The sequence below is a fragment of the Tamandua tetradactyla genome, chromosome 20, assembly GCF_023851605.1.
Source record: "Tamandua tetradactyla isolate mTamTet1 chromosome 20, mTamTet1.pri, whole genome shotgun sequence".
NCBI lineage: Eukaryota > Metazoa > Chordata > Mammalia > Pilosa > Myrmecophagidae > Tamandua > Tamandua tetradactyla.
In genome coordinates this window covers 5,742,769-5,769,881 of record NC_135346.1, presented here as the reverse complement: position 1 = coordinate 5,769,881, position 27,113 = coordinate 5,742,769, and the positions used below count along the sequence as shown (strand labels likewise).

The 27,113-nt window shown below is 41.8% G+C and overlaps 1 protein-coding gene across 3 annotated transcripts in view; it reads right to left on the bottom strand.

Moving 5' to 3' along the window:
- MEGF10 (multiple EGF like domains 10) overlaps positions 1-27,113 on the bottom strand; it is a 164,830-nt gene that overhangs the window by 60,207 nt on the left and 77,510 nt on the right. For all 3 annotated transcript variants that reach the window (XM_077138304.1, XM_077138303.1, XM_077138305.1), the window contains exons 5-7: positions 24,320-24,412; positions 1,815-2,061; positions 248-368 (exon numbers count right to left, since the gene is read on the bottom strand). In XM_077138304.1, coding sequence (XP_076994419.1) covers positions 248-368; positions 1,815-2,061; positions 24,320-24,412 — 461 coding nt within the window. The remainder of the gene's footprint in view (positions 1-247; positions 369-1,814; positions 2,062-24,319; positions 24,413-27,113) is intronic.

Genomic DNA, 27,113 nt, shown 5'->3' with positions numbered 1-27,113 from the left:
TCCACCCCGAGGGGAAATTCAGGAAAGAGGATCACTCTCTTTTCCATGAGGGCCCTTGATGCACTTCATCTCCAGGATTAAATCACCTCCCACCTTCTCTGGACTGAAGACGTCCAACTTTGAGCCCACCAGGTACTTCAATTTTGGGATCTCTAGCCATCAGTGTATGTTCCTTTGTGCTCAGGTCCTCCACGTGCCTATTTAATAGCATCTGGGGGAGGGGTGGTCTGGGGGGAGGGGCGCTTACCAGCCAGCCCACCGGGCAGGTGCACTCCCCCGTGACGTGGTGGCACACTCCTCCGTTCTGGCAGGGGCACCTCTGCTCACACTGTGGGCCGTGCTTGCCAGGGGGACACAGGTCCTCACAGCTGAGGGAGTAACACGTGACAAGGGACACCGTTATTCACTCGACCACACAACCCTTGGGTTGACAGACGCACAGCTGATGGCCATCCCTGATCAGTAACTCATTCCATTAACATCAGAGCCAGAATCCTATCAACCGGAAGGGTCTTTGGGGGGTCACCGCGCCCTTCCCTTCGTTTGGGGGTGTTTTCTAATGAAATCATCTCCGTTTGAGGAGAATCTACCCTGTTTGAGCTCAGCAAGGGAGAAAAACTGCTGCATTCTCCTCTGTGATGGGAAGGCTCCATGTGACGCTTCTAAATCCCACATGCTACACTTTAAGAAGACTTTTGTTTGTGTGTTTGTTCCAACCTCAAGGAGACTGAGCATTTGCACATCCCTCCTTTTGTGCCCAGATTCCTCCTAGTCAACTTTCAGCATTCTCACCATCAGACTAGAGTATCTGTTCCTCGAACCCACTCTACATTGTCTGAGCCTTCTTCTTTAAGCCTTTAATTGTCTTTTTTTGCTCTCCTGCTAAGTTACTCCGAGTTTCCCACAGCCCTATTCAAGCATGGCCTTGATAAAATCACACTAAAGCAATATTAACAATTAACCAGCTGGAGACAACTATCCATTCTTCTGAAAATCAGGGCTTTCTACGCTGATGCGGTTTTTTCTTTTGCTCTACTTTACAGATGTTAACACTGTCGGTGGGAAATATTTACTAATCAGCTGCATTCTCTTAATTCTGTGACTTACAAGTGCAATTTTATCAGTAAGGGAACAATAATTTTTCTCTCTCTTACTTTGTAGCAAATTCTGTCTCATTTTTTTGGTCTACTTGCTATTACAAACCAGAAGAATACTCTTCCCACAAAATAAGGTACTGAGGTTAATTTCAGTGTTCATCAGAAAGAATAAAACCATCTGTGGTCACACATCAAATGCATATGTGGTACGTAAACTTTTATATATAAAAATAAAGGCCTCCAAAGTACCCGTAAGCATTAAATAACCCAGCGTACTTTGATCAGGTGCCATTTCCAGCATCTTACCCCTTCTGCCTTCCTAAGGCACTGAACCCACCCAACGTTATTCAGCTAATCAATTGGCACGCAAGGCAGAATAACATGGGCCATTAATAGCCAACAGAGTAAAGCAAATGTAATTGTGGTAGAATCAAAGAAGAGCCCAAGATCTGCCCCAACTACCCCCAGATGCCACAAGTCATGGAGAATTCTGGCCTCTTTATCTGCCCCGACAGGAGGCAGGCATGGGGGGTGTTGGCCTCAGCCCTGGCTGGCTCGGGTTTTGCAGGGCTCTAACTGCAGGAACACCTGGGGTTCACCGCAGGTCCCCTGCGTGGGCCTGCAATCCAGGCAAGAGGCACAGGGACCGGGGTGGGGGCAGCAGCAGGGGGGCGGGGGTGGGCAGGCGCTGCCCGGGGCTGGGCAGCTGGCACTTACAAGGCTCCGGTGTATCCCGGTGGGCAGCGGCACTCCCCCGTGATGTGGTCGCAGGTGGCTCCGTTCTGGCACTGGCACCTCTGCTGACAGTCGTTGCCGTAGGTGCCCTGCTCACAGCGGCCCTCGCAGCGCCAGCCCCGGTAGCCGGCAGCGCAGTGGCAGGCCCCCGTGATGGGGTTGCACAGGGCCCCGTTTTTGCACTGGCATCGGCTGCTGCAGTGGGGCCCCCAGTGATCGCCGTCGCAGGCTGCGGGTGGGAGGAAAACAGTAGAGGGTGTCAGGGAGTGGGTGCAGCAACCGTGAGCCTTTTCAGAACCACTTTAGTCCCCCCTTGGAGATGAGGGCTAGACGATCCCTTCCCTAGGCACATTTTGGGGTCCTAGCTCCAACACATGGCAGTGCTGCACAAACTGTCTGCCCAGCACTAATAGGGCCTCTTACTCTCACCTCAAAGAGAGTAAGCATCACGACAATTCCCAACCCTTTACCCAGCCTGCATCCTGCTGAGCTGCTAGAGGAATGAGCTAGGAGGGTGTGAAGGATTGTGCGGGGAGAGGGGGCCAGCTGGGCAGCTGGGGATGGCCTGTCTCGTGGGGAGTTTGCATGGCATCCTGTGGCCAAGGAGAGGATTTCAAGGAAGGAGAGACAGTGCAGAGCTGTTTCCCAGTAAGATGAGCATGACTGCACTGGGAGTAAAGGACAGGAAAGAGCTGAGAATGGGAGGCAGGGAAACCGGGCAGGAAGCAGGCAAGAGTTCAGGTCAATGAGGGGGCTGGAACTGAGGCAGAGCTAGGGAAGGTGAAGTGAGGGGCCTGAGGCACAGCTGCCAGTGAGTGAGCCACCTGCCACAGGTCTGTGTCAGATTCTCAGAAGGATACTGATCTTCAGACCTCAACGAACAACGTGCAATTGGGAGCCGATCACAAGAGCCTGGAAAATTGACTAGAATGTTTAAATACACTGCGGTGGTTTGAACTGTATGCTCCCCAGAAAAGTTCTTAAAGCCAATCCATCCCTGAGGGTCTGGGCACACTGCAAATGGATCTTTTGCTGAGGCTACTTAACTTAAGGCATGACCCACCTCTTTGAGGTCTTAATCCTTTCACTGGACTCCTTTATGAGAGAATGAAATTCAGACAAAGACAGAAAAAGCCATGGAAGAAGCTGAGAGCAGCAAAGCTCAGGGGAGCAGGGAGCCCAGAAGACGCTGCCATGTGCCTGGCTGTGCAATGGGGGAGCCAGGATCACTGGCAGCCCATCCTCGGGATGAAAGCATCCCCTAATGAAGCCTTGACTGGACATTTCACAGCCTCAAAACTGCAAGCTTGTAAGCTACCAAATTCCCTTTGGGTGGTTTGTATTGCAGCCACCCATTCTATGGTATCTGTTTTGAGCAGCTTAGCAAACTAAAACATACACGGCCCCACCAAAAAAATAAGACAGTCCTGACTCTGAAAACAGACAGCAAACAAAAAGAGAGTAGGCACATGAAACCAGAAAGCCAGCAAATAGCTTTGTAAAAATAGATGTAAAAGTGTCGTTCTGAAGAAAAGAAAGAGTGGTTGCAATACAAACATCACTGATGAGGAGAGGGGGAGTGGGAGAGAAAAGAAAAAAATAGCAGTTCTAAACATTCCAAAAATTATAAAGGGTGATGACAAGCAAAACCTATTCTTAATATGTATTGCTTAGCCAGCAATGCATTTATTTATTAATTAGATGTAAAAATCACTAGAGAAGCTTGCACCCTGCCTGGAGCTCTTAGGATAAATTGCTTTTATGATGAAAAAAATGTTTTCATTTCAAAAAAATGCTGTAACTTCAACAGATTTGGGATAAACTATTATATAAAAAAAAAACTCTAAGTGCACAGAAATAGCTTACAAGTACAGGATCCATCTTCTAATATTAGAACTTACCTTTGATTTCATAAGATCAAAAAGTTTAAGATGAATAATTTTGTTTCTAATCACTATGGCTTTGGTCTCATTAGTACTTTAATAAACACACTTTAACACAATTAAAAACAGTGAGAGAGAATTATTGGACTTAAACCAAATCAAGAAAGCAATTACCTAAGAACGCACAATCTTCTTTCAGAAAATAAGATTAACGTCTAATTATTATTCATATCTGTTGTTTCTTTTATTGCCTATGTATATGGACAAATAATTGTTTTTTCATTGTAACTCTTTCAATCTGGGATCTATTTTTTTTTTTAATTACATGGTCTGTTCTTTCAAATTCTCTCAATATCACAGATAAAGAAGAATCTATCCAGTTATTAAGATAAACTAAAATGTGCAGTCCTTTATAACTTGTTTCCTGGTTTATCAATCCTCAAGAACAAAGAAAACCTTCATTCCAAGTAAACCAAACTGACGGTCCCGTACTTTGATCCTTTACTCTCCCATCTTCCTAAGAGTGCACACTACCCATCTCAACAGTATTCTTTATATTATAAATGATCTTATTCCTGAAAATGTTAATGCATCCTCAGCCCTGCTCTTCTCTAGACTAAATATTACCACCCCGATACTTTCCATTTGCTCTCAAAAAGTTTATTCAAGTTTCACTCATCTGCTTCTCTGAATCTTCCCCAAAGTTTTCATCCTTTCAACTTCTGGGAGCCTCATAAATCAATTAAACATCTGTTTTCCGTTTATGTGTAATATAGGATTATTTGATTGATATACAAAGCAATTTTAATCAATAAAATTACCTTGATAAAGCCATAAAGATTACACTAAGAGCATCAAAAAATCATGATGGATTATATGGAATTCTTTTCTGTACAGTGACAAGAGCAGGCTCCTAGCATATGTTTTACTGAATTTTTTTTTTACAATAGGAGAGTAAAGGGAGAGGTGGAAGTACTATGGAGATAGAATCGGTTTCTCCTTCCTGACTCATTTCTACTTCTCAGTCAACGACTTCTTGCCCAGTAGAGTAGCCACGCAGAGACCAGCTCTATTTTCTTGAGATTGGGGGGGATAAAAACCCCTCAAAACCTTCAAAATACCTTCTCATGGCAGACACTAGTTTACAGCAGAAACTGATATTAACTATCAGCATGGAAGGCTTTCAGGCTTTTAAAGAAATATCACGCCGACACGGTTCATTTCCTGGCTATACATAAGCACTGTGGCACGCTTTGAAGTGGCAGCTTCCTCTCTGGGTTGTGTTTTCCTAAAAGGCCACTGATACAAGGACCTCACAAGTGAATACCGTGCATCAACATGGGCTATGCTGGGAAAACAAGCCCACATCCAGAAGTTCACAGACCAACAGGCAGGGAGGGATGAAGCAGGACACAGAGCCTGAGGTGAGTTCAAGCATTGCTGCAGCTTCTTTTCCTTCCTTCGTCATATTTAACTACTTCAGTGCATTCATTTTTAAATGCATCCCAGTGAGTGAGACAATTTATACTGCACAAAAGCCAGCTTTCTTCCCTGATTACTACAAATATAAGGGTATGTCAACTTGGTGGAGAAAAGGGGCCCAAACTTGTTTCTTATGATTACCGCGAGCTTGACCCATTATCCTGAATTCAAGGACTGAATTCAAGCCATCTGATTTATTTTATTTAACACCTCATTCTAACCCCTAGGGACGAGTGTTTCTCAGGAGAAAGGGATCAGTCGGTTATTCCCACTGACAACTTAGAAAAATATAAAATTAACATGGAAACAGTTTGAGTAGCCTACTAGGAAAATGAGGTAAGCAAACAAAATTTTGTTGCAGATTAAATTGAAAAGCATACCAATGCTAGTGGGCAAATGATGACTCATTTGCAGCTTCTGGTTTCAGCTCTTATTGTGCTAACAGCTGGAAATGGGCCATCAGAGGCCATCTTTTTGGATTAATGCAGATGTTTCTGGAGACAGCTTAATAAGGTTCTCAGACAGGCCCAGACGCTTGCTCTAATAGGCTCCCATATTAAATTGGAAATAAAAAGAGTTTTAATCTACTCTGTAATATCAGAAGAATTATACAATCTATGCTCCAACCCTTAGTGTATGAAATGATGAAAACTAGTAGAACATTGGATGCTCCCAAGACAGTGGACTTGCTCTGTAGCCCACACGCCTGTATTTTCCAATGACCCAGTCACTGCAGGCTGCTTTCATGGGCTGAGAACCTGAATTCATTCAACTAGTGTCTCTCAATATCTACCATGTGCTAGACATAGAGTTAGCCCTGAAGTTCAGTGGAGAGCAAGAGGGCTGATGATTCTAGAAGTTTACAATTTAATGGAAGAGGCATCAAGTCAACAGGCAGTAACATACTGTGTGATGAGGAGTAAGGTAAGGATAAGGTTTAGGTAAAGTGGAAAATATGGGAATGACTCTTGATTCAGTGTTGGCACTTAGGAAAGGTTTCTAAACTGATCAGCTAAACTGATGTGGAAGTTGAGACTTAAAGGCAGAGTGTGCCATATTTAGGTAAAAGGTACAGGATTTGTACATAGGAAGATGGGATGTGGGAGAGGGGAGTTTGCAGGAGGTGGTACATTCAGAAAGAATGGCACATGCCACAGCCAAAAGGCTTTTAAGTAGTAAACACTCCTTGAATGCTTTCTTGGTTTTTACGTGGCCATGTTCAGCTTTCCCAGCTATGTGCACAGCAAAAAGAAATGAGAGGGCAGTGTGACGGTGGCTCAGCAGGCAGAAAATTCTCGTCTGCCATGCCAGAAACCTGGGTTCACTTCCTGGTGCCTGTCCATGCAAAAAAAAAAAAAAAGAAAGAAAGAAATGAAAGCTGGAGAACATTAGACATGTTTCTCTTGCTCCCCCAGTCTTCCCCTGTCTTACAGACTCAGCCCAGAAATCTTTCCTCCAGGCCCTGCTTTCAACTCAGGCTGAGATGCTTTCTGTAAACAGCATTATCTATTGTCCTTTCCCTTCACAGTGCACTCAGACGCCCATTTTTTATATACATTTGCCTTGCTTCATAGCTCCAAAGCAAAACTGAATTTCATAGATTTTAAGACACACTGACCTCCTTCTTGATCTTAGCTGTCGTCAGTGGAAGGTCTCTGTACCACCACATCATGACAGTCACGTGGCTGGTAGTGATGGTTGGAAACATTATGAGTTCAGGGACATTAAACTGAGAAACTACGGTTGTTACTCAAGACGTATTTGGTGAATGAAGGAAAGTGAATGTGAATGTACAGTGCTATAACCCTTTCACAAGCAGAGAAACCAGTAAAATCACCAGAAGAATTCTGGGTACACTCTCCTCTCTTAAGACACCTCAAATCCTCAGTCCAACTTAAGATGCTGTGATGGTTTGGAGCTGTATCCACCAGCAAATGTTCCTACAGCTAATCATTCCTGTGCAAAACTATTGTAAATTGGTGTGCATGAGGTTACTTTAATTGAGGCATGGCCCAAGGTGGGTCTTAATCTTATACTGGAGTTCTTTATAAAAGGGATAAATGCAGAAAGAAAGGGAGAAAGCCACGGAAGCAAGAAGCTGAAAAGCAACGAAACTCGGAAGAGAAGGGAGAGACCAGTAGGGGCCACCATGTGCCTTGCCGTGTGACAGAGGAGCCAAGCAACGTCTTGATGATGCTTCCGTTTGAACATTTTCACAGCTTTAGAACTATAAACTTGTAAGCTAATAAATCCCCATTGTTAAAAGCCAAACTATTCCATGGTATGTTGCTTTCAGCAGCCCAGCAAACTAAAACAAATGCCACGGCCAGGAGCAAAAAAGAAGGGGTTCTAAGATACATTGAGCATCTAACATGCACCAGGCATCATTAAGAACTTTATACAAGCTAGTTTATTTAAACCTCATATCTCAATGAGGTAGGTGTTCTTGTTCCAATATCTCAGGTTTTAGAATGGATTCAGGCGGTAATTTGTACAAAGTTATATAGCGCATAAGCGGCAAAAGCCAGGGTTCAGACCCAAAATGACCAATGCCTTTGAAGCTGTGCTCCTCCCCACCCCAGGCTGGTGATCCCAAAGGAGTGAGGCTCCTTGGTTACAGTACCTGATCTCAGTGCAGATTAACTGCTTCTGCCTGTTTTCAAATGGAAACATTCTAGAACAAAAACCTCACAGCTGTTAGACTGAGACATACTTGTTTGTCTAAAACCACAGTTCCCAGGCTTCAGAGTCACAGGCTCATCAGAACAGTTTTCCTAAGGAATATTCCAACATGCACACAATCACATATATATTAGCAAAAACAAGGCATTCAGGAAAGTCTTTGAACAAATGAGGATAGTCTTGCAAATCTCTCGTTTTCCTGCAGACACACAAGACAAGGAAAGGAACACAGCCCGAGATAACAGAAATGCCAAATGGAGAGGTACTATGGAGAAAGGAATAAGAGCACATGAGTACACTGTCTCATCCAAAGGACTGCTTCAGGGAAAACAAGAAAGGAAAGAACAAAATCATTTTGACCTTAGAGAAAGAAGTTTTCACTATCAAGTGCATCCTGCTATAAAATTCATCGATTACTAGTTGGCTTAAGGAGGGGTGATGGCCATTTATCACTAGACCTGAGTACCCAGCAGGTCGCAGCCACTGACCTCAGGCAAGTCCCTTGGCTAATGTTTAATTTTCTTCTTTGTAAACTGGGGATTGCGCAACCTACTAAGTCTGCTAAAAGCACTTGTTATGTGTGACACAGCATAAGCCTAGTAGTAGCAGCAATTCTATCCCATGATTTGTAAGTTGGAACATCTCACACTAGGAAAAAGAATATCCTAGAAAACATCCTCCAGATACATGTGAAGCTGGAGTAACAAGGCTGATGTTTGTTTATATTATTTGTTTGTCTTGGATGAATAATTCATGCCAAAAAGGATAACTTGGGTCCCACAACGGGAATTTCAAAAACAAATTGCCAATCACTCTAATAGGTTAAAAACAAGCCCTGGCATCATACCTTTGAGCCATTTTTATAAAGCCAATTGGAAAAAGTTCAGGCCTGCAATGAAACTCAGCGTTACCTTGCAGCCTATTCTTAATTGACAATTAAACAGCAAATTTACCTAAGTTTTTCATTTGCTGAAGATTGTCTGTCCAGAGATGTAGGGCTCATCTGTGGTGTCAGGAAAGGTAAAAGGAGAAATTCAGAAGCAAACGTATGAACTTCTTAGTAATCTCCCTTGGCACAGAGAGGTTGAGGGTCATAAATAAAATCTGGAGAATCTTGCCAAACTGGTAGGCATTAAATAGTTCCATCAGCTTGATTTGTCTTAAGTTTATTTATGTCTACAACTCACCAACTAAGATCAAAGAAGCAGCCTTGAAACACAGTTTGCAATATAAGATACTTCTCTAGAGTGACTGGTTCTGGATTGCAGAGAACAGAAACGCCCAGTTCTGTGTACTTATGTTAGGACTAAACAAACCCCAAATGAACAGAGCAGATCTGTTTGGGTTTTTATTTGTTTGCTTTGTTTCGATCCTGGTGGAATATGTTGGGAATTTAAAATGTCTAACTCTAGTATGCTGTGGGGTTGAAGAAACTTGGGGAAACATCTCTACTCATTGTGGGATAACAAACCGACTCTTGGAATTCAAGTTTATCGTGGGGAAAGTGGTATCAGCTTACAATAAATAACCAATTGCCTTAGAGTTCCTGTGTGGAGTCACTAAGACTGTAAGTGTCCTTAACATATAAATGTCAAGTAACCGCGAGGATATATCAGTCAGCTAACCTATACTGAAAGAATTTTTTTACATGCAATTTTGCCTAGATGGTGTCCATTGGCTTTAAGCATGGGCAAATTTGTGTCTATGAGAGAAATCGTGGGGGCAGGGGATATTCAACCCTTTATATTCTGATGTACTTGCAAAGCACAAACAAGTCACTTTCAAGAAAGTGTCTCCACAAAGTGAGTGTCTTTTAGAAGCAAAGAGACCAAAATTATTTTTTCTTGTCTCAAAGGATAGAAAAACTCAGTTTTTCCTGAAACATACACTCTTGCTTCTTAAGTCTTGGTTCCCCCGGGGTCTTTTATCTCCCTGTGATTTCATTCCTTGTGCTTTGGGCTAACAAGGCTTTGGTGTGTCTTTCCTTTTGTTAATGCAGAAGAAAAGATTCTCATTCAAAACATCAAGCGCTTCAAAACTAAAACAACTTTGTAAAGCTTCTCCATCCATGAAGAAGAACAATACAAACACATTTTCCAGATCTTCTGAAAGCACTAAGCCCCCATGTCCTTCACATGTCAAAAAGCCCTCTGGGGAGCTGACAGAGTGCCAGCAGCCAGCATGGACACGGGCCCAGGGCTGTTTCCACTAATTTTATTCAATGGCTGAGAATCCTAATTCTTTAAAAAGTGTTTGTTACATTAATTTTCAAAATGTGAACTGTCTTTTATAAATTCAGTGTATGATTATCTCAAAGCAGGAATCAGAAAAAATATGGTGTGAAATGTTTATTCTTTATTGTGTCTAAATACTTGTGTTGATCTGTATCTATGAGAGCATATCATTGACCCTGTTCATGGTTCAGGAAACTCTCAAGGATATAAATTTTAGGCTGGGATTAAATAAGGGATTTGGGAGGATTATATTAATTCACTAAAGTCAGAAAAATATAACAACTTCAAGAGCCACTACAAGATGTCACGCTTTATATGCGCTTTCATGTTTTCATTCTTTTACTTATTCATTCTATCACTAAAAAATTATGAAGAATCGTCAACAGCTACTAAGTCCTCTTTACTAATCACTTCCTACTTGCTACTAACAGAGACATGTTCTACTGTCAAGATTTCTTCATCTCAGGGAAGAGACAGGCCCACAACGAGATCGAGCACAAGGAAACAAGCTCTGTGTACCTTGGGTTGTGCAGAATGCCTGAGGAAGGGAGAAGACCTTTGTCCATCCTCTCTGCGAGAGGGAGAGCGGTCAGAAGAGTGGAGGGAGCCTTCCCGGCAGAGGTGGGGGTTTGGTGATACTGAAGGGTGAGTCGACACCACCGGACAAATGTTCACCACCTTCGTTTTAGTTGTGGGGGCTGAACAGAGCAGGCCTTAAAGATTCACCCAAAGTCTCATGGTAAGAAAACCAGGCCCGGAATCCTGAAGGCTACCTGCATCGCCTGAAAAACTTCACATGGTTTTTAGCGGGGAAAACGTGTTTACAATTCCAGGGGATGACAAATAATCCAAAATAAAGGCCCATGTACCTGCATCCTTGAATTAACTGTTGTAAACACTGCATTATATTTGCTTATCTTTTGGTGTAAGAAAGTAAACATTAAGGGTGAAGTTAAGGCTCCCTTTGTCCATTCTGAACTTGGTTCCCACTAGGTAACCACTGCCATGATTTTAAGATGTATCCTTCCAGTCCACGTGTGGGTGTGTTCTCACTCCATAAATGGTACTGAGATCTACTAATACTGATCCATCTAGTAATATAGTGGAAGGCTCTATGGCAGTTTATAGGAATGAAGAGATTCATTCCAGTAGGTTTATCTGGTCCAATTTATTGATCTACTCCCATATTCGTGACCATTTCTGTTGTTTCCAAATTTTCACTGTTACAAAGATGCAAAGAATATATCCCCTAGTAAAGATAGGCAAACATTTCCCCACACTATATGCATCAATTACACAGAGGGAGAAATAAAATGGCTGTATCATACAGTAGACACATTTAAGAATTTTACTCTAGAAACAGCCAAATTGATCTTTAAAGTCGCTCTGCCGTTAGTCCTCAGGAAGTAAATACAGAAACTTCCTTTCACTTCTTCACTAACACTTGATACTGTCAGACTTTTTATCTTTGGCTAATGTGACAGTGAGAAATTATAACTTGTTTCTTTATTATGCACTTCCCTGGTTATCACAAAAAAGATAAGCATATTTGCATGTTTGCTGGTTATCAGGTTTTCTTGCCTATGAATTGCTCAGTTATATCCTTTGCCTATTCTGAAACTGAACTTTTCCCATTTCTTACTAATTTGTGGGTGTTCTATGCATATTCTGTGCACTAATCAATTGTGTGTTTTATAGGTTCCAGAAATCTTTTCCCAGTCTCATGTTTCTATTAACTTTGCTCATGACATCTTCTGTCTTAAGGAGTCTTCAGCTTTGACATGATATAAGTACTCTAAGAACTAACTTACAGCATGGATAAATCTGGTGTATTTGATACTAATCTTAAAATAAAAAGCATTGCTTTAATTTTTTAAGTGGCTGGTGTTCATCAACGTTCGACAAAAATTCCCATTTATATACTAATATTAAATTCCAATCAATTCCATTATAATTTAAGCTGTCTTTGAAAATTAATTTAGCTAGTTTTTAGTAACATTATTCAGTGGTGCAATCATTAGGTTTTCACAGAATTTTAAGTTGTCAGCATCCATAAATAGTTCAAAAGCTAGATAGGACCACTACTTCCCATATTGAAATAGTCTTCATAAGTAGGATACTATTCAAAATAGTAGTATCTTACTATAGTTGTATAATTTGCTCTTCTCTCTTAGGTTTATACAGCATCAAACATGCTTAATTTACTCTAGGCTCTGGAAACAAACAGTTGAACTCTTTCCGATCAACTAGGCTGTCAGTGAATTAAAAGATACTTTGACTAAAGAAGGAAGAAGGCTGGTTATCTTTTCTCATTGTGTTCTGAGGAAATTCTCAAGTATTTGAAATCTGTTCTTCAGTGGCCTTAAGGTACCTCAGCCTCCTGGGGCTTCAGGATTCACCTTGACTGTGAGCAATGTAGGTTCATTCATCTTTGATGATTAAGCAGAAGGTTTCTTTCAAGTAGTTTCAAGAATTTGAAAATTTTATTGGACACATTCCCAAACAATGAGATATCAGATACGGCCATGACAAGTACTGGATCATGAGGTACAACATGTACACTGTATTTCAGCCAGTTAATGACCTACCTCTGTGAGATGAGATGCTCGTGTCTCTGTAAAAACTGGGAGTCAGCCAAAACTATGGGGGAGGGGGAGGTGAGTCCGCGAGCACACGTAATTATGGCACTCTAAACTGAGCAGCCAGGAAGCACGTGGCAGCTGTTGGAAACTGGTTCTTGTATATTTATATGAAAGAAATTACAAAGATTTATGAGCTAATATTTCTGCTTCCCACACGAACAGCTTTCTAACTGAGCTAAATTATTTCCTGCAATTTACTTGATAGAAGGGAAGTCCAAAAAGGTTAATGAAATACTACTCATTGCTGTGTGATCTGAAATCATTTGTATTCTGAATTTCATCGCCTAATTTCTCCTGCTCAGATTTCACTTTGATACAAATGAACAATTAAATTCTATATTGCCATACAAATTTTCTACCTTGAGAAGTAATATGCCAAAGTTTCGATGTTAAGACTCTTCATTAGATAAGAGCTGGCCTCCTAACAGCTTTCCTGGTGATAAGGCTACCATTTCAGAAGTCACATCCCATATTAGCAATGATCCTGATGCTTAAACTACACCCTTTTCTCTGTTAGGGGTGAGGGTTCCCAGATTCAAAATCTTCTCTAAGTCCATAAAAACGGCCACTAGTATATCTTGTCTGGCTTCTACAATTTCTTTATAGCTGCCATTTTATGGGCAAGAAGCCTTCTTCTTAGTCATCAAAGATGAATGAACCTATACTGCACAGTCAAGGTGAATCCTGAAGCCCCAGGAGGCTGAGGCACCTTAAGGCCACTGAAGAACAGATTTTAAGTCCTGCCTTTTCTCTAGAAGACCTCTGGCCACCTCCTTTTTGACCTCTCAGGATGTCTGGAGCATGTACCTGTGAACATGCTTCAACTCCTCTCTTAGATTGAAAGCACCCTGAAAGGAGAGGCAGAGTCTTGCTCCTTTCCCATATCCCCTCTTAATATCCATTGCAGCTCCTGGTGTGTTTATGTCTTCATTCCTTCCTTCCATGGGTATTTCCAAGGGTCTCTTACATGCCCAGGCCTGAGCTAAACATTACAAAATAGCAGTGAACAAAACAGTAAAAATCCATGTTTCAATGAAGCTTACATTCTGAAAGGAAAGACAGACCACAAATAAGTAAACAAATCAGAAGTTTTCAAAGATTGCTTTAAAAAAGTTAAAAAGGAGATGTGATGGCGAGCAACGGGTACATCTCAGGAGGTCAGGGAGAGCTTCTCTAACGGTGATGAGACATGGGCTGCAATCTAACCGACGTGAAGAAGCCAGCCAGGTAAAGATTCAGGGAGAAAAGTATTCTGGACAGAGGGAATATCAAGTAAAAAGGCAGGGATAAAATAGTGTGTTCAAGGGCAGGAAGACAGAGGCTGAGTACAGCGAGACCTCAAGGGTGGTGAAAGGAGAAGTGCCTGGGGAGATAGGGAGGGAAGGATCACACAGGACGAGGTGGGTCATGCAAGGGCTCTGAACCTTACTCTAACTATAATGACATACACTGGGGAGTACTGAGAAGGGGGGAGTACCTTGCTTTAAATTATACTTTTAAAAGAGCACTCAGGCCTCAACAGAGAACTGCCTCTAGTGGGTAAGAGGAAAAGCAGGGAAACTGCAGTTGCCAGTGAGGAAATGATCATGGCTTGGATTCACGTGGCAGCCACGGAGAGAGTGAGAAGAGGTTAGATTCAGTGATATTTTAGAGTTGATAATTGGATGTGGAGGGATATTTCACAAAATTAAAAAGATTAATAAAAAACAAAACATTAAATGGTGTGGAGTGGAATTAAATAACATGGTCTTGTCTTAATAGCCACTGCTTATAAACTGACTAGCATGAATAATGTAAACGTTTATAGTGTCCTCACTATGCCAGAAGCAATATAAACCAGACATGATTTCATCTGATTAGGACATCTGTGGTCAAAGGTTGAAAATAATGCAGAAAACTACAAGCACTGCTGTCTAAGGAAACTCCTGGCAGGTAGCTGTGCAAAAAAAGAGACTCCTGCTACCAAAGGGGGCAGCGGCAGGATGAGGAGAGACTACTGTCCCATCCTCGACCCAGTCAAAATATAAGACGTTGTGCAAAGAGGTGTGGTAGACGCTAGGCTTGTCACCCAAGGAATTACAAGTAAGTGCCATCTACTGAGTGCTCAAGGTAAAATGCTGAACACTTTGCAGGTGTTGTAGCATCTAATCCTCACGAGCACTTGAAGCAGAGACTCTCATTCTTTTATTAAGCATGAGGAAACTGAGACACCGGCACGGCACGTGCAGCTGGGGCTCTGGCAATCCAGTTTCGAAAGGAGGAAGGGCAGCGGTGGGGATGCTGCTCTCTGCACCTCCAGCAAGTGGCCAAACAACGCAGTTCTCAGGCTGCTTCCAAAAGGCACAGCAGCTTCTGCTCGTGACCTCTGTCAGGAAGCTCAGATGGCCCATCAGCCTTTTGGGCAGTTCTGATAAATCCTTAGGAGCTCCATCCTTCCCACCTGCTCTAGTGAACCCAAATGACCCACTCTGCTTCTCACTCCTCCATCAAACTGTTTTCCAAAATAATCCTGACAGTGCAATGGACAGATTAGGGACTTGCGTGAGGACTGGGCTCCCATGTCTCCTCCCCTCGGACCACATCGACCTGCCTGTTGTATCCGGTCAATAAACCTTTACATCAGACCTTGCTGCTTTTTGTGTTCACTCTATCTGGCTTGTAATATCCTCCTAATGGATTCCCCCACTCATATACCCTGCAGGCAAAGCCTTATTGCTTTCTCCACGCTGCACAGTGTGTCTGCTTTATATCAAAGGTTAACAGGGCTCCTCACGTTGTATCTAAAAATGTTTGCATTAGTCTTGCCTCCTAGGCCCATTTTAACTACTTAAGTCCATTTGACCTGAAATACTGCTGGTGGTTAAATCAAAGCCCTGTTTGGATTTCCTAGACCAAATTTCATTTCCATTTTAGTCTCTATTTGGTACTAATGTCAAAAGCAAACAGCCTGGGGAACAAGTGTGTAAAAACTATTGGTTGGCTGCCATCTGATTCAGAGCTCTCCTATTTGTTTTTGGATGTCCCTTATCACCACAGGAGGAATAAATCTCTCTACAGATACTGAGAAAATTTAAACAGGATCATATAGGTTAAGAAAACAAATATGTTACTGCTCCTCATATAAGAAGTCACAAAGGTTTCCAACATAAAGAAAGGGCTCAGGGATTGCATATTTGTGTTTGTTAGAGCAAAGCACACAGAATCCCAGGCTTGAAAAGAACCATAAATATAAAGCTGCCTGGTAGTCTTAATATTACAAATGAGGAGAGTCCAAATTGGTGCCTTTAGGAAATCTCCACCTCGAATGCTAGCATGCTCTCAGCATCTCTCAGGAAATACCTTTAATATCTGTATGGGATGTCAGCCCTGCCTCCAAGCTTCCTGGTCCCTCAGTGGGGCTAGCCCTTGACACTGTCACTAGATCTCCCACTCAGCTCCAGAGGTATCATCCATCCAGTGTCGTTAGAGTCAGTCACTCGGAACGAGGTGAGAGTCTGGCTCCACCTTTCTTACATATATAAACTTGGGCAAATGGTGTAATTCCTCTGTGCCCCTGTCTGTCCATCTGTAAAACAGTAACAACAATTGTGACCATCTCATGGTCCATTGTGAGAAGCGAAGGAAATAATACATGTAAAGTCCTTACAATGACGCTTGGCACATACCCATGGCTCAGCGAAGGTGAACTATTTGATCACCATCACCACCATCATCAGCCTGGCCCAACATTGGTCACCTTTAGCATCAGCAGCTCATCTTGCCTCCCAGTGTGCCAAGAGAAGGAAGGTCATCAAATATTAACTCCCTCAGATTTTCCACTCCATTGCCCACTGATATCCCCAATACCCAGGAAGTTACCAGCACCCCACCCCCACTCCCAAGCCACTGTCTCCTTCGATTTCTGCCAGGAAAGGGAAATTCCTCTGATGGTGGATTCCCCCATCTGCCCTGGACCTCATCCCACCTGCCAACTGTCTTCCCAGGAGCTTGTTCCCTAAATTAAATGATTCATTTCTCATTTGAATCTCTAGCCTCTGTCTCTTTTTGGCACCATCCTTTCAGCCTCTTAAGAATTTTCACCTTAAAATGCAAAGGCAAGCAAGCAAACAAAAAATCATCTCCTGAGCCTGCAGTTTGCCTCTTACTTACTCCCTGAATTTTGCTCCTTTCCTTGACGTTTCAGCTAAGTTCCTGACAGAGCAGTCTAGACCTCATCATCTTTTCCTTACCCCTCACCCCATAGCACCCTGCTTTCTGTCCCCAGCATTACGACAACTCCTTCTGGCTCTTGTGTTCCCAGAAAACTTCTGGCTGCCTTACCCAACCCCACTTGGCTTTCTCAATCCACCTCTTGTACTGAGGTTATTCTCTTGAGCCAGGGTGATCCATTCATACCTCTGTCTGCCTTTCTTCTAAGTTCTCAGCACTGTGAGCAACTGTTTTCATCTTAAACACAAAATAGACGCAACCATTTCCCATTTGCTTCTTTATCCCCAGCATCCAACACAGTGCCTTGCACATAGGAATCACTCAATAAAAGTTTGCTTCATGACCCTATGAATCACCTTCTCAGTATCGTACAGAATCATAGAGTTCACTCAATCTAATACATGGAACCAGCATTTCCTGTGCTCCCATCACATGCCAGGCACAATGGAGGTTAGAGTGTTTAGTAATACACAGTACCTGCCTTCCAACAAGTATGCATCAGCCAGGGAGAGAGGAAGAGGAGAAGGACTGATAAATGGACAGTCATATTTATGGGGAGAGTGGGACAGAGAGAGGGAATGAGAAAGAGGGAAGGAAGGTGAGAAAGAGGGATGGGGAGAGAGGGAGGTGAGGTAGATTAACGTTGTATTTATTTATATAGGCTGGGGAATAATTTGGGATGGCGATAAAAGTAAAATATGTGTGCACTTTAAAAAAACAATCTTAATCAAATTGAAAAAAGAAGCAATATGTCTCAGTCTAGTCAAATAAATCATGATTTCACTCCAGGGGAACAGACCTTGTTCAGTTCTCTGACACAGCTGGTTTTTTATGCACAGAATACTCTGTGATTCGGGAACACTGACAGTCTATCACAGGTAGGAATCCTTCTCTCCACTGACAAGGTAAACAGTCATTAAATCTCATGGGCAAGTCTCTGTGAACTGCTATATTTTAAGGTATCTTTCAGTCCCTTAATCTCCCATGTATTTTGGGAAGGGAAAAAAATACAGAGAGACAGCTGCGTGTCAAAGTTATCAATTTATCTCCATCTAGCCATTTGAGATTCACATATGTCAACGAAAGTAATTACTCTTCTGGCTGGAGTGATTTAATACTGATTATTAAGGAGAAATTTGGTTGCTGCTATACAATGGGAGAAACAAAAAGTATGTCTGGAACCCAGGGTTTTCTCTGGGGGCACCTATTAATACGTGCATGCCTAGTAATAGAGGTTAATTGGAACCTTCAGCAGCCATAAAGAGACAAGCCAACTAAGAACTCAGGTCCTTCAGGAATAAAGATTTGAGTCTGTCAGCCAGGTAAAGGGCTCCAGGCAGCTGAGGTTCAGGCTCCAGATGGGGGAGATGTGAACGGGAGAGTGGGAGAAGGAAGGCAGAGAACACTACAGCCTTGTGACCAGCAACAGAAACTAAGCCCGTAGAAGCTTTTAATTTTTTCTATTTGCTTGTTATTCGCATGTGTTCATTTGTCTGTGCTAACTTTTTTTTTTCTAATTTTTATTTATTTTATACACAAGTTCTTAGGCATTATCTTTACTTTTTAGGTGACATAATATTCAGTGGAATTGTGACTGAATTTGAGGATAAATTAATACCAAGTGTTTCGGTTTGCTAATGCTACTGGAAGGCAATATGCCAGAAATGGGTTGGCTTTTAAATTGGGGATTTATTAAGTCACAACTTAAAATTCTAAGGCTATGAAAATGTCCAAATTAAGGCATCACCAAGAGGATACGTTCATTCAAGAAAGGCTGATCATATCCAATGTTTCTCTGCCACATAGGAAGGCAAAGGGCATCATCTGTCGGCCTTATGCTCCTGGGTGTCATTGCTTTCAGCTCCTGTTCCCGTGGCCTTCTCTCTGAGCTTCTGTCTATCTCCAAACATGTCCAAATGTCTGTGTCTGCTCTCTTAAAGGACTCCAGTATGCTGTTTAAGACCCCTCTGAATGGATGGGGTCACATCGCCATCGAAACAACCTAATCAAAGCAACCTAATCAAACAACCTAATCAAAGGATGGGGTCACATCGCCATCGAAACAACCTAATCAAATCAAAACCTATCTACCCAACCCAACAGTAGGGCAGAGAGATCACATCTCCATGGAAACAACCTAATCAAAAGGTCCCATCCACAAGAGGTCTGCCTCTACAAAGTTGGATCAGGAGGACAAGCTTTCAATGATGGATATAGCAGATGTTGGGACTTGCATCTCTTCGTTTTGAGGAGAGAGTGAGAATTTCTGTATCGTGTTTTGTTAGACAGACGTACAGAGTTGGTTTGTGGATGAATAAGAGTCAGAACGTGTGTAGAAATGGGGGCAGGGGGTGGCACATGGAAGCTGAGCGCCTAATGGACAGACCGGTACTGCCAGTTATCACTTCATTCCCTCCCAGCTCCAAATTCACCCTTCATTGCCTGCCGTGCAAAAAATGAATAACGGGCCTTTAAATATTTTTTTTTCCTTTGCCAGCTGACTTGATGTTAAGCATTTGGAGTAGAGGATGCATGAGAGATACTGCAGGAAGAAAGGGTTTTTTTAATCCTGGTTTCAGTTTGCTTGCTCAGCAGTCCCCTGGAGTCCATGTGACTTCTCTAGCATCCAGCCACTGCAATGCAAGAATGTGGTGGATTCCCCAGCATCCGGCTCCTGCAGCACACGGGCTCTTCCAGGACCCAGTTAGTGTAGGACAAGTAGCTCCTCCAGTCTCAGGTTTCTGTAGAAGTGCTACGGAACTTCTAGGTAATTCACTGTGGTCATCAGTGGCCACAGGCCAGCAACTTCCCCTGGCTTTTTTGTAGCAGACACCTCTGGTAAGACGCTCCATGAACAGCTGTCCAAAGCATCCTATAAGGCAGATTTCTAGCAAGTTCTGGAGGGCACATATCCAGAAAGTTCTGCCAGACTTCTCTGCCATTCACTGAGTCAAGGCTGGGCTTTCTCCAGCAAAGCCTGGCTCTCAGCCCTAGTGGGATTTCCTCCATCCCATACTATCAAATACATTTTTTTTTTTTAAATATTTGGTAATCAGTCTCAACTAGATATTATGATGGTTACTTTTTTTTTTTTTTTTTTTTTTTTTTTTTTTTTAGACAGAGAGAAGGAAGGAAGGATAGAAGGAAGGAAGGAAGGAAGAAAGGGAAACATTTTTAAACATTTTCTTGTTTTTATTGTATTCTGTTTCTCCGTTTTTGTTACATGGGCTGGGGCCGGGAATCGAACCGAGGTCCTCCGGCATAGCAGGCAAGCACTTTGCCCGCTGAGCCACCGCGGCCCGCCCTCAAATACATTTTTAAAGGGCACTCTATCCCAGCTCAAAGATGGTAGCTCTCTTCATAGTTGCTATTCCCACATTCTTTGGCATTCTTTTTACTTCTTACTAACCGATCCCTCATTACTCCAATCTCCTGTCATAGTTAATAATCTTTATATTAAATATTCACTGTTTGTTAAAGTAACTATGTTACTTTATGTGTCCCAGTAGCAATGGGTAGATCCAGCACTTAGAACTTGGTTTCCAAATAAGATTATGTAATAAAAGAAGAAGTGGGGGGAAAAAAAAGAAGACAAATGGCTGATTCTAGAGCAAGGGACACGAAAAATTTAAGATGAGCCTGGTATATCTTGTAGTGCAGAAAATAAGGAAGTTCTCAAAAAAACAAAAATATGGGGTCATGTCCTTAGGATTTAGGACCATCACCTGAAATAGCATCCAATAGCTAAAGCTGGAACAATCTGTACAAGAAAATAAATAATATAATATTGACTTATAACACAAAATATCAAATAAATAAGCATGAATCTATACCATTAAAAATAAATGACTGAATAAATAAGGGAGAAGAAACAAATCTTCCTTACAGAAGAATTTCATGTGATATATATATATACATATTCTTCCCATCAAAGAAGTGGAGCTTAATTAGTGCCCTTCTTTGGAGGATGGGCTGGACTTAGTGAGTTGCCTCCAAAGAAAAGAGGAAGGAAAGGGGAGAATAGTAACTTTACGTGGAGAAACATGGCAAATGCTACTTCAGCCAAGCGATGAAGGTCAGTAGCATTAGTGATGCCTTGCAGACATCATGATATCCCTGACACGATGTGACAAAAAGAGGATTTTGTTATGGCATTCTTTCTGAAAAACCATCAACTTAGTCTAATCATGAGAAGAATACCAGCTGAACACGGACTGGTGGGCAATCTAAAGGACACCTGGCCAGTCCTCCTCAAACTGTTAAGGTCATGAAAATCAAGGAAAGACTCAGAAACTGTCATAGGCGAGAGGATACCAAGAAAACATGACAGTGAAATGCTGTGTGGGACCCCAGACTGGATCCTGAAACAGAACGAGGATGTGCTGGTTTCAAACTGTAATGGACCCCAGAAAAGGCATGTTCTTCTAAACCAATCTTGTGGGGGCAGACCTATTATTGGGTAGATAGGGACCTCTTGATTAGGTTGTCTCCATGGAGATGTGACCCTCCCAATTGTGGGTGGGAACGCTTGATTAGGTTGTTTCCATGGAGATGTGACCCACCCAACTATGATGGGACCTTCTGATTAGGTGTTTCCATAGAGATATGACCCCACCCACACAGGGTTGGTGTTAATCCTCTGGCTGGAGTTCTTGCAGAGAGTAAAGAGAGTTTAAAGAAGCTAAGAAAGAAAACACCCAGTAGAAGCCAGAAGGACACACACAGGAGCTGAGAGAGCCATTTTTGAAATCAACCCAGAAGAGTGGACCAGTAGATGGTACCAAGTGCCATCCCATGTGATGGAGGAACCCAGATGCAATTGCCCTTTCTTCAGCGAAGGTATCTCCTTGGTGATGCTTTCATTTAGGCATTTCCATGGCCTTAGAATGACAACTTATAACTTAATAAATGCCCTTTGTAAAAGCCAATCCATTTCTGGTATATTGCATTCCAGCAGCTTTAAATAAACCAAAACAGAGTACATGGATGGAAAATCTGATAAAATCCAAATCAAGCCTGGAGTTCATCTAACATAAATGTACCAACATCAGTTTCTGAGTTTTGCCAAAAGTGCCATGGAAATTCAATATTTAACACTGGGGAAAATCTGTTGAGGGTTATAGGGAATCTGTCTGCATTATCTTTGCAACTTTTCTGTGTATCTAAATTATTAAAAAATAAAAAAATTACTGTCTCCTGATTGGACCCTGACTGACACAGGAGCTAGTCTACTTATCAGAGCAATTGCTTTATGGACCTACACACATCATCAAACCTATGCACAAAAATAATCAGAGAGGAAGGGGTACAGGAACAAAATCCTTGGAAATGAAGGTATTTTAACCCTGCTACTTAGTGGATTATTAGAGCTTACATTTCAGCTCAAGAATAATCTGGCCAATATAAATGAAAAGCTATGTTTTCTCACAGGTGATATCAGAGTTGCTGCAAAAAAACAAAACCCAGGCAATAGCATTTTCTTATGTGCTTAAAAAAGGGTCAGGGATATTTTTTCTCAAGACATCTTTAAACACTTTGGATATCTTAGTCAGGGTTACTTGGACTTTCAGTCATTTAAAAGTCAAAACACGAGTTGTAGAGAATAAATTTAAGTTGTCTTGTCACCATCTTCCAGGACTGAAAGAACGTGTTCTCAGAATGCCAAAGGCTTCATTCAAAAGTCAGTAAAGTCCCCCAAAACCAACAGTGTGTTTTCTAGAAGATCTAATCAGTTTTAGAGAGTCAGAAACCCGTGTAAGCATTTGCTGTGTTTACCTATCCTCAGTTTGATTACTTAGGTTGAGGTGGGCTGCAGTTTATGAGGCAGAGAGGGAATACAACTGAAACTATGCCACAGTATGCTTGCCCTGGAATTAGTAAGAAACCCCATTTTTCAAATGAAGAATACACCCACTCTTTCCTTTCCCACTAGCTAATAATAATGTTATTTTTCTTCAAAGTGTCTAGGCACAACTGCTTGTTAAGCTGGACAAGTCAATGAAAGCGACGTCTCATTTGAGGTCAGTCTGCCAGAAAAACGGACCTGAGCCAAGTTCCACATCCCAAACATTTTGCCTCAACGGAATGTGAACAAAATGCCCACTCTCCTCCAATCTCCAACAGATGCAAAACAAAGCTCTGCGAGACAGTTATCCATCGGAACTGAAAAACCCGTGTGGGGCAGAAACACACACACACTCAAACACACACACACACTCTCTGTTGAAGGCACAACCACAAAGGCTCTTTCACAGCGTGGAAATGCTCTGTGCAGACGCAGCACTGAGGACTTCCCCTGGAGATGTGGCTTTAGGAAGCTGAGAGAACACAAATCGGAAACAAGCAGTTCTAATAAAAGTACACTCCCCAAACAAATATTCTTAAGAGCAGCTTTTCTAGATAGCTTAAAGCCCTTTCAGACTAATTTCAGAAAAACATTTGTCTACAATGAGGACAAATTGTTTGCTGTCATGAGAATCTGTTAATTTTTTTAATTGGCATTTCCTTTTGTCAATGTAAAGTTGTCTGTGCTATACTTTGGTTGCACTTTTAGTTCCCTCTGGTGTTCCCCCCTCTTTGGTGTTTTTAATGGAAAAAATATATAAAGGAATAGGAAGTGTACACAGCAGCCAGCTAAGCCCAAAGACTAAGTTTTAGTAGTGAAATTTAGAAAAGCAATTGAATTACTGCATTCCATCACTGAAATGTCATAACAATTAATATGGGATTTTACATGCAGCCTGCTTATGCTCCAAAATAGCATCACTTTAGAGTTATTACTCTAACACAATAGTCACAAATTGTTTGATCTGATTTAATAAGTACCAAAATGTTCATCAGCTTTCTTTTATTACAAATATTTCCCCTCAAAATTATCTCAGGAAGTAATCACCATTTACATTCAGACGAAAATAGATATGTTAAGCACCAAAAATACCAATTTTACTTCTTAGTAAAAATCAAAAGGTAGAAAATTTTAATCACCAAGAAAACACCATCAACAAACTAACAAGTTAAAAGAGAAGTGAGAATATACTATCTATAAGGCTACCACAACAGCCTTACTGAACTAAGGAATCTATTGGAGTGGGACCTTACTCTGAAAAATGTATTCATATTCAGAGAAGTATCAGATTCCTGAGATCTCTTTCTTTCCAAGTGCCCTCCTTCACACCCAGTTAACAGTTCTGTGGATAAGACACACACAGACTGAAAGGGAATTGGGTAAAGGAGGTGGTTTAGGAATCCATGCCATGCTCTGCCTAGGGACGAGAAGCCCTGGGCTCCCGGGAATCTGCAGACAAGGGGCCATACAGCACCAACCCCCGAGACAGGCAGTGGCAGGTGACACTTACCACTGGAGCAGTTGGTCCCGCCCCAGCCAGGCTCACACTGACAGGTGTTTGGAGCAATGCAGCGGCCATGGACACATTTATCAGCGCAGTGAGCTGTCAGAGAGAAAATCAGTCAAATGGAGAAAGTTGGCACAAGAGAAAAAACACAAAACCCCAACAACACAGCTGTTGCACATCCCAGTCTCAAGTGTCTCTTAAAAACAACATGTATGCTTGATAATTTTCCTCAACCATGCCTCAGCTCTCTTACAGTCCACTGTTAAATGGAACAATTTCTCCTCTTATTTTATTATATCCAAATAAATTCCTTTGCTTCTACTATTTAATTCTACTTCATGCTCAATTAGATAAGATATTTCAAGGGAAATTGCTTAATCCACTTTTTAAAAAACTGTCAATGACTACCAAATATATCCTCTTTGTGAGTTTCGGGACGAGCATAGGTGGATGCAGCAACATGCCCGGAAGTCAGTATCGGAATTCCTGGACGACAGAATAAACCAAGAGGTAAAACCCTTCCCATGACCCATTCACCAGAAGAACTGTGAGCACGCTGTTCAGATCTCATCCTTTAACCATGAGGGAGAGAACTGAATGCCCTTGTTACACTGAGAATATTAGAGAAAAACGTTATCCAGGTCTTTGGGAAATGCTTATATCCCAATTCCTCTTTCACCAGTGAATACCTTAGGTGTGTCCAACCCTTGAAGACCAGGGAGCATCAGTGCAAACAGGAGTGGATGGATAGTCTGATGATTTCCAAAAGCAGAGTTCAGTTGGCTGATACAAAGGAATACTAGAAATACGCTGCACAGCCCATTACCATGGCCTTCAACCTTTGCACTCACATCGGTTAAATATTCTCCAAAGCACCCGGATGTATGAGCAATTGTGAGAACAACTTGGAAGGAAGATTTTGGTTCAGATATTTCAAAATTTTCTTTAGGGATGGGATAAGGTGCCTGTGCTTTATAGTAGAGATATTCAGAGTTTTCTGTTCAAAATAAAGACTCATAATGATTTTCAATACAATGGGAAGTAACTTTCCATGTCATTAAATATTTTTTTTTATGTGATGTATACAGTATTTCACAGTATGGGTATACCATGATTTATTTAACCAATTTTCTTATTGGGATATATGGGTTGTATAAAATAACTGTATTATAATGAACCATATTTAATGAATAATGTTCAACATACAGTTAACTATAGATGTCTATGATGATTTCTTAAGATATATTCCTAGAATTGTATTGCTGGGCAGAAAAAAAAAGGAAAGATGATAATCACCTTTCAGGTCTTTATTAAAAAGAATGGTAGGATTTGGACATGAACAGATGTAAGGAAAGATATTTTAAGTGACGAGAAAGCAAAAGCAAGAGATAGAAAGCAAAACAAGGAAAGTGCTCAGTTTTGGCCAGGTACAGGATTTAGGCAAAACCTTTGGAGAGACAGAAAGACCTTGAACACGAAACTAAAGTGTTAGGACCCTATTCTGAGAACTGGTTAGGGAATAGTCCAATGACAGCTATAAAATTTGGTATATAAAAAAATCATCAGTCAGAGGACACCATAATTCTTTAAACGAACTCTAAGTTTTAGGATATGCAGGCTCATTTTAAGTTCAGGATAATCATACAGCGCTGAGCCAATCTGATGAGGGACACCATGCCAGGTGAGCTCTGATAAGGGACACCATACCAGGTGAGTTCTGATGAGGGACACCACACCAAGTGAGCTTGTGACCCCGGGCCAGGTACAGGTTTCTGACACTAGAGTTTCAAGGAGGTACTTGGCATCTCGTAATATTTTATTAAAATGATTATATATTTAATTGCAATTAAAAGTCGAACATGCAAATTGCTGCCTGTAACATCTGGACACACTGGCCCTATGATGCACTGAGCTATGCTGTCAGGTTACCCAGCTGCATGACCACCTCGGGTTCAGAGTCTTCTGCAGTGTCTATGCACGTGTTTTAACCTGCAGATGGACATTCGTTTGTGAGGTCACAGCTTTCCACTGAGCCTTCCTTAAATTTAGGTTTGCACACATCTTCCCACGTAAAACCACACACATGTGAAAACGACCATAATTTACGTATGCAAGTGTCAATTAAGTGGCACAGAAGGCAAAAGGCTTGGGGCTCAGCTGTGGCCCCTGCTCTGAGAGCTGTGTCATGCAGCGCTGTCTGCTACCAGGTACACAGGATGCCTCCGCCGTGCAGAGTGCTGGCACCCATTATAAATGTGGGACGGCTTAAGTATCGATGACATTAGTTTGCAACATATTGTTAATGATCGGCATTTGAACCCCAAATTACAAGACACTAGAGAAATTTAAAGCCTTGTCTGTGAATCTTGAGAAGTTTAAAAATCAGATAGTATCAGCAGTCAGTGTAAAACAAGAATTTCTTGAGATTGTGAATTGCGAATAAAATACAAAAATTGGACATGATGGCTGATGAAATAAAGGGCAGTACTTGACCCTGAATTTCAAATGTTTGTCTTTCTGTTGTTGCCAATTAGTTTTTTACTGAGAAAATGACATACATGTTAACTTTTAAAGTAAATTTTTATTAATAAAACACTATTTTATTTGTTTTTGTACGTTGGGATTTCACATAAGATTGCATTTGACAAAATAATTAATTCTACCTCTTGACAATTTGAAAACCTCTGGGTTCCCAGGAAGCCAGATTGGCTCAGAGAGAGCTGGTCATGAGAGGACAGCATCTGGGCGTCCTACGGCTGGATCGGACTGGTTTTCTCCCTTTCTTCTCCCCATCTCC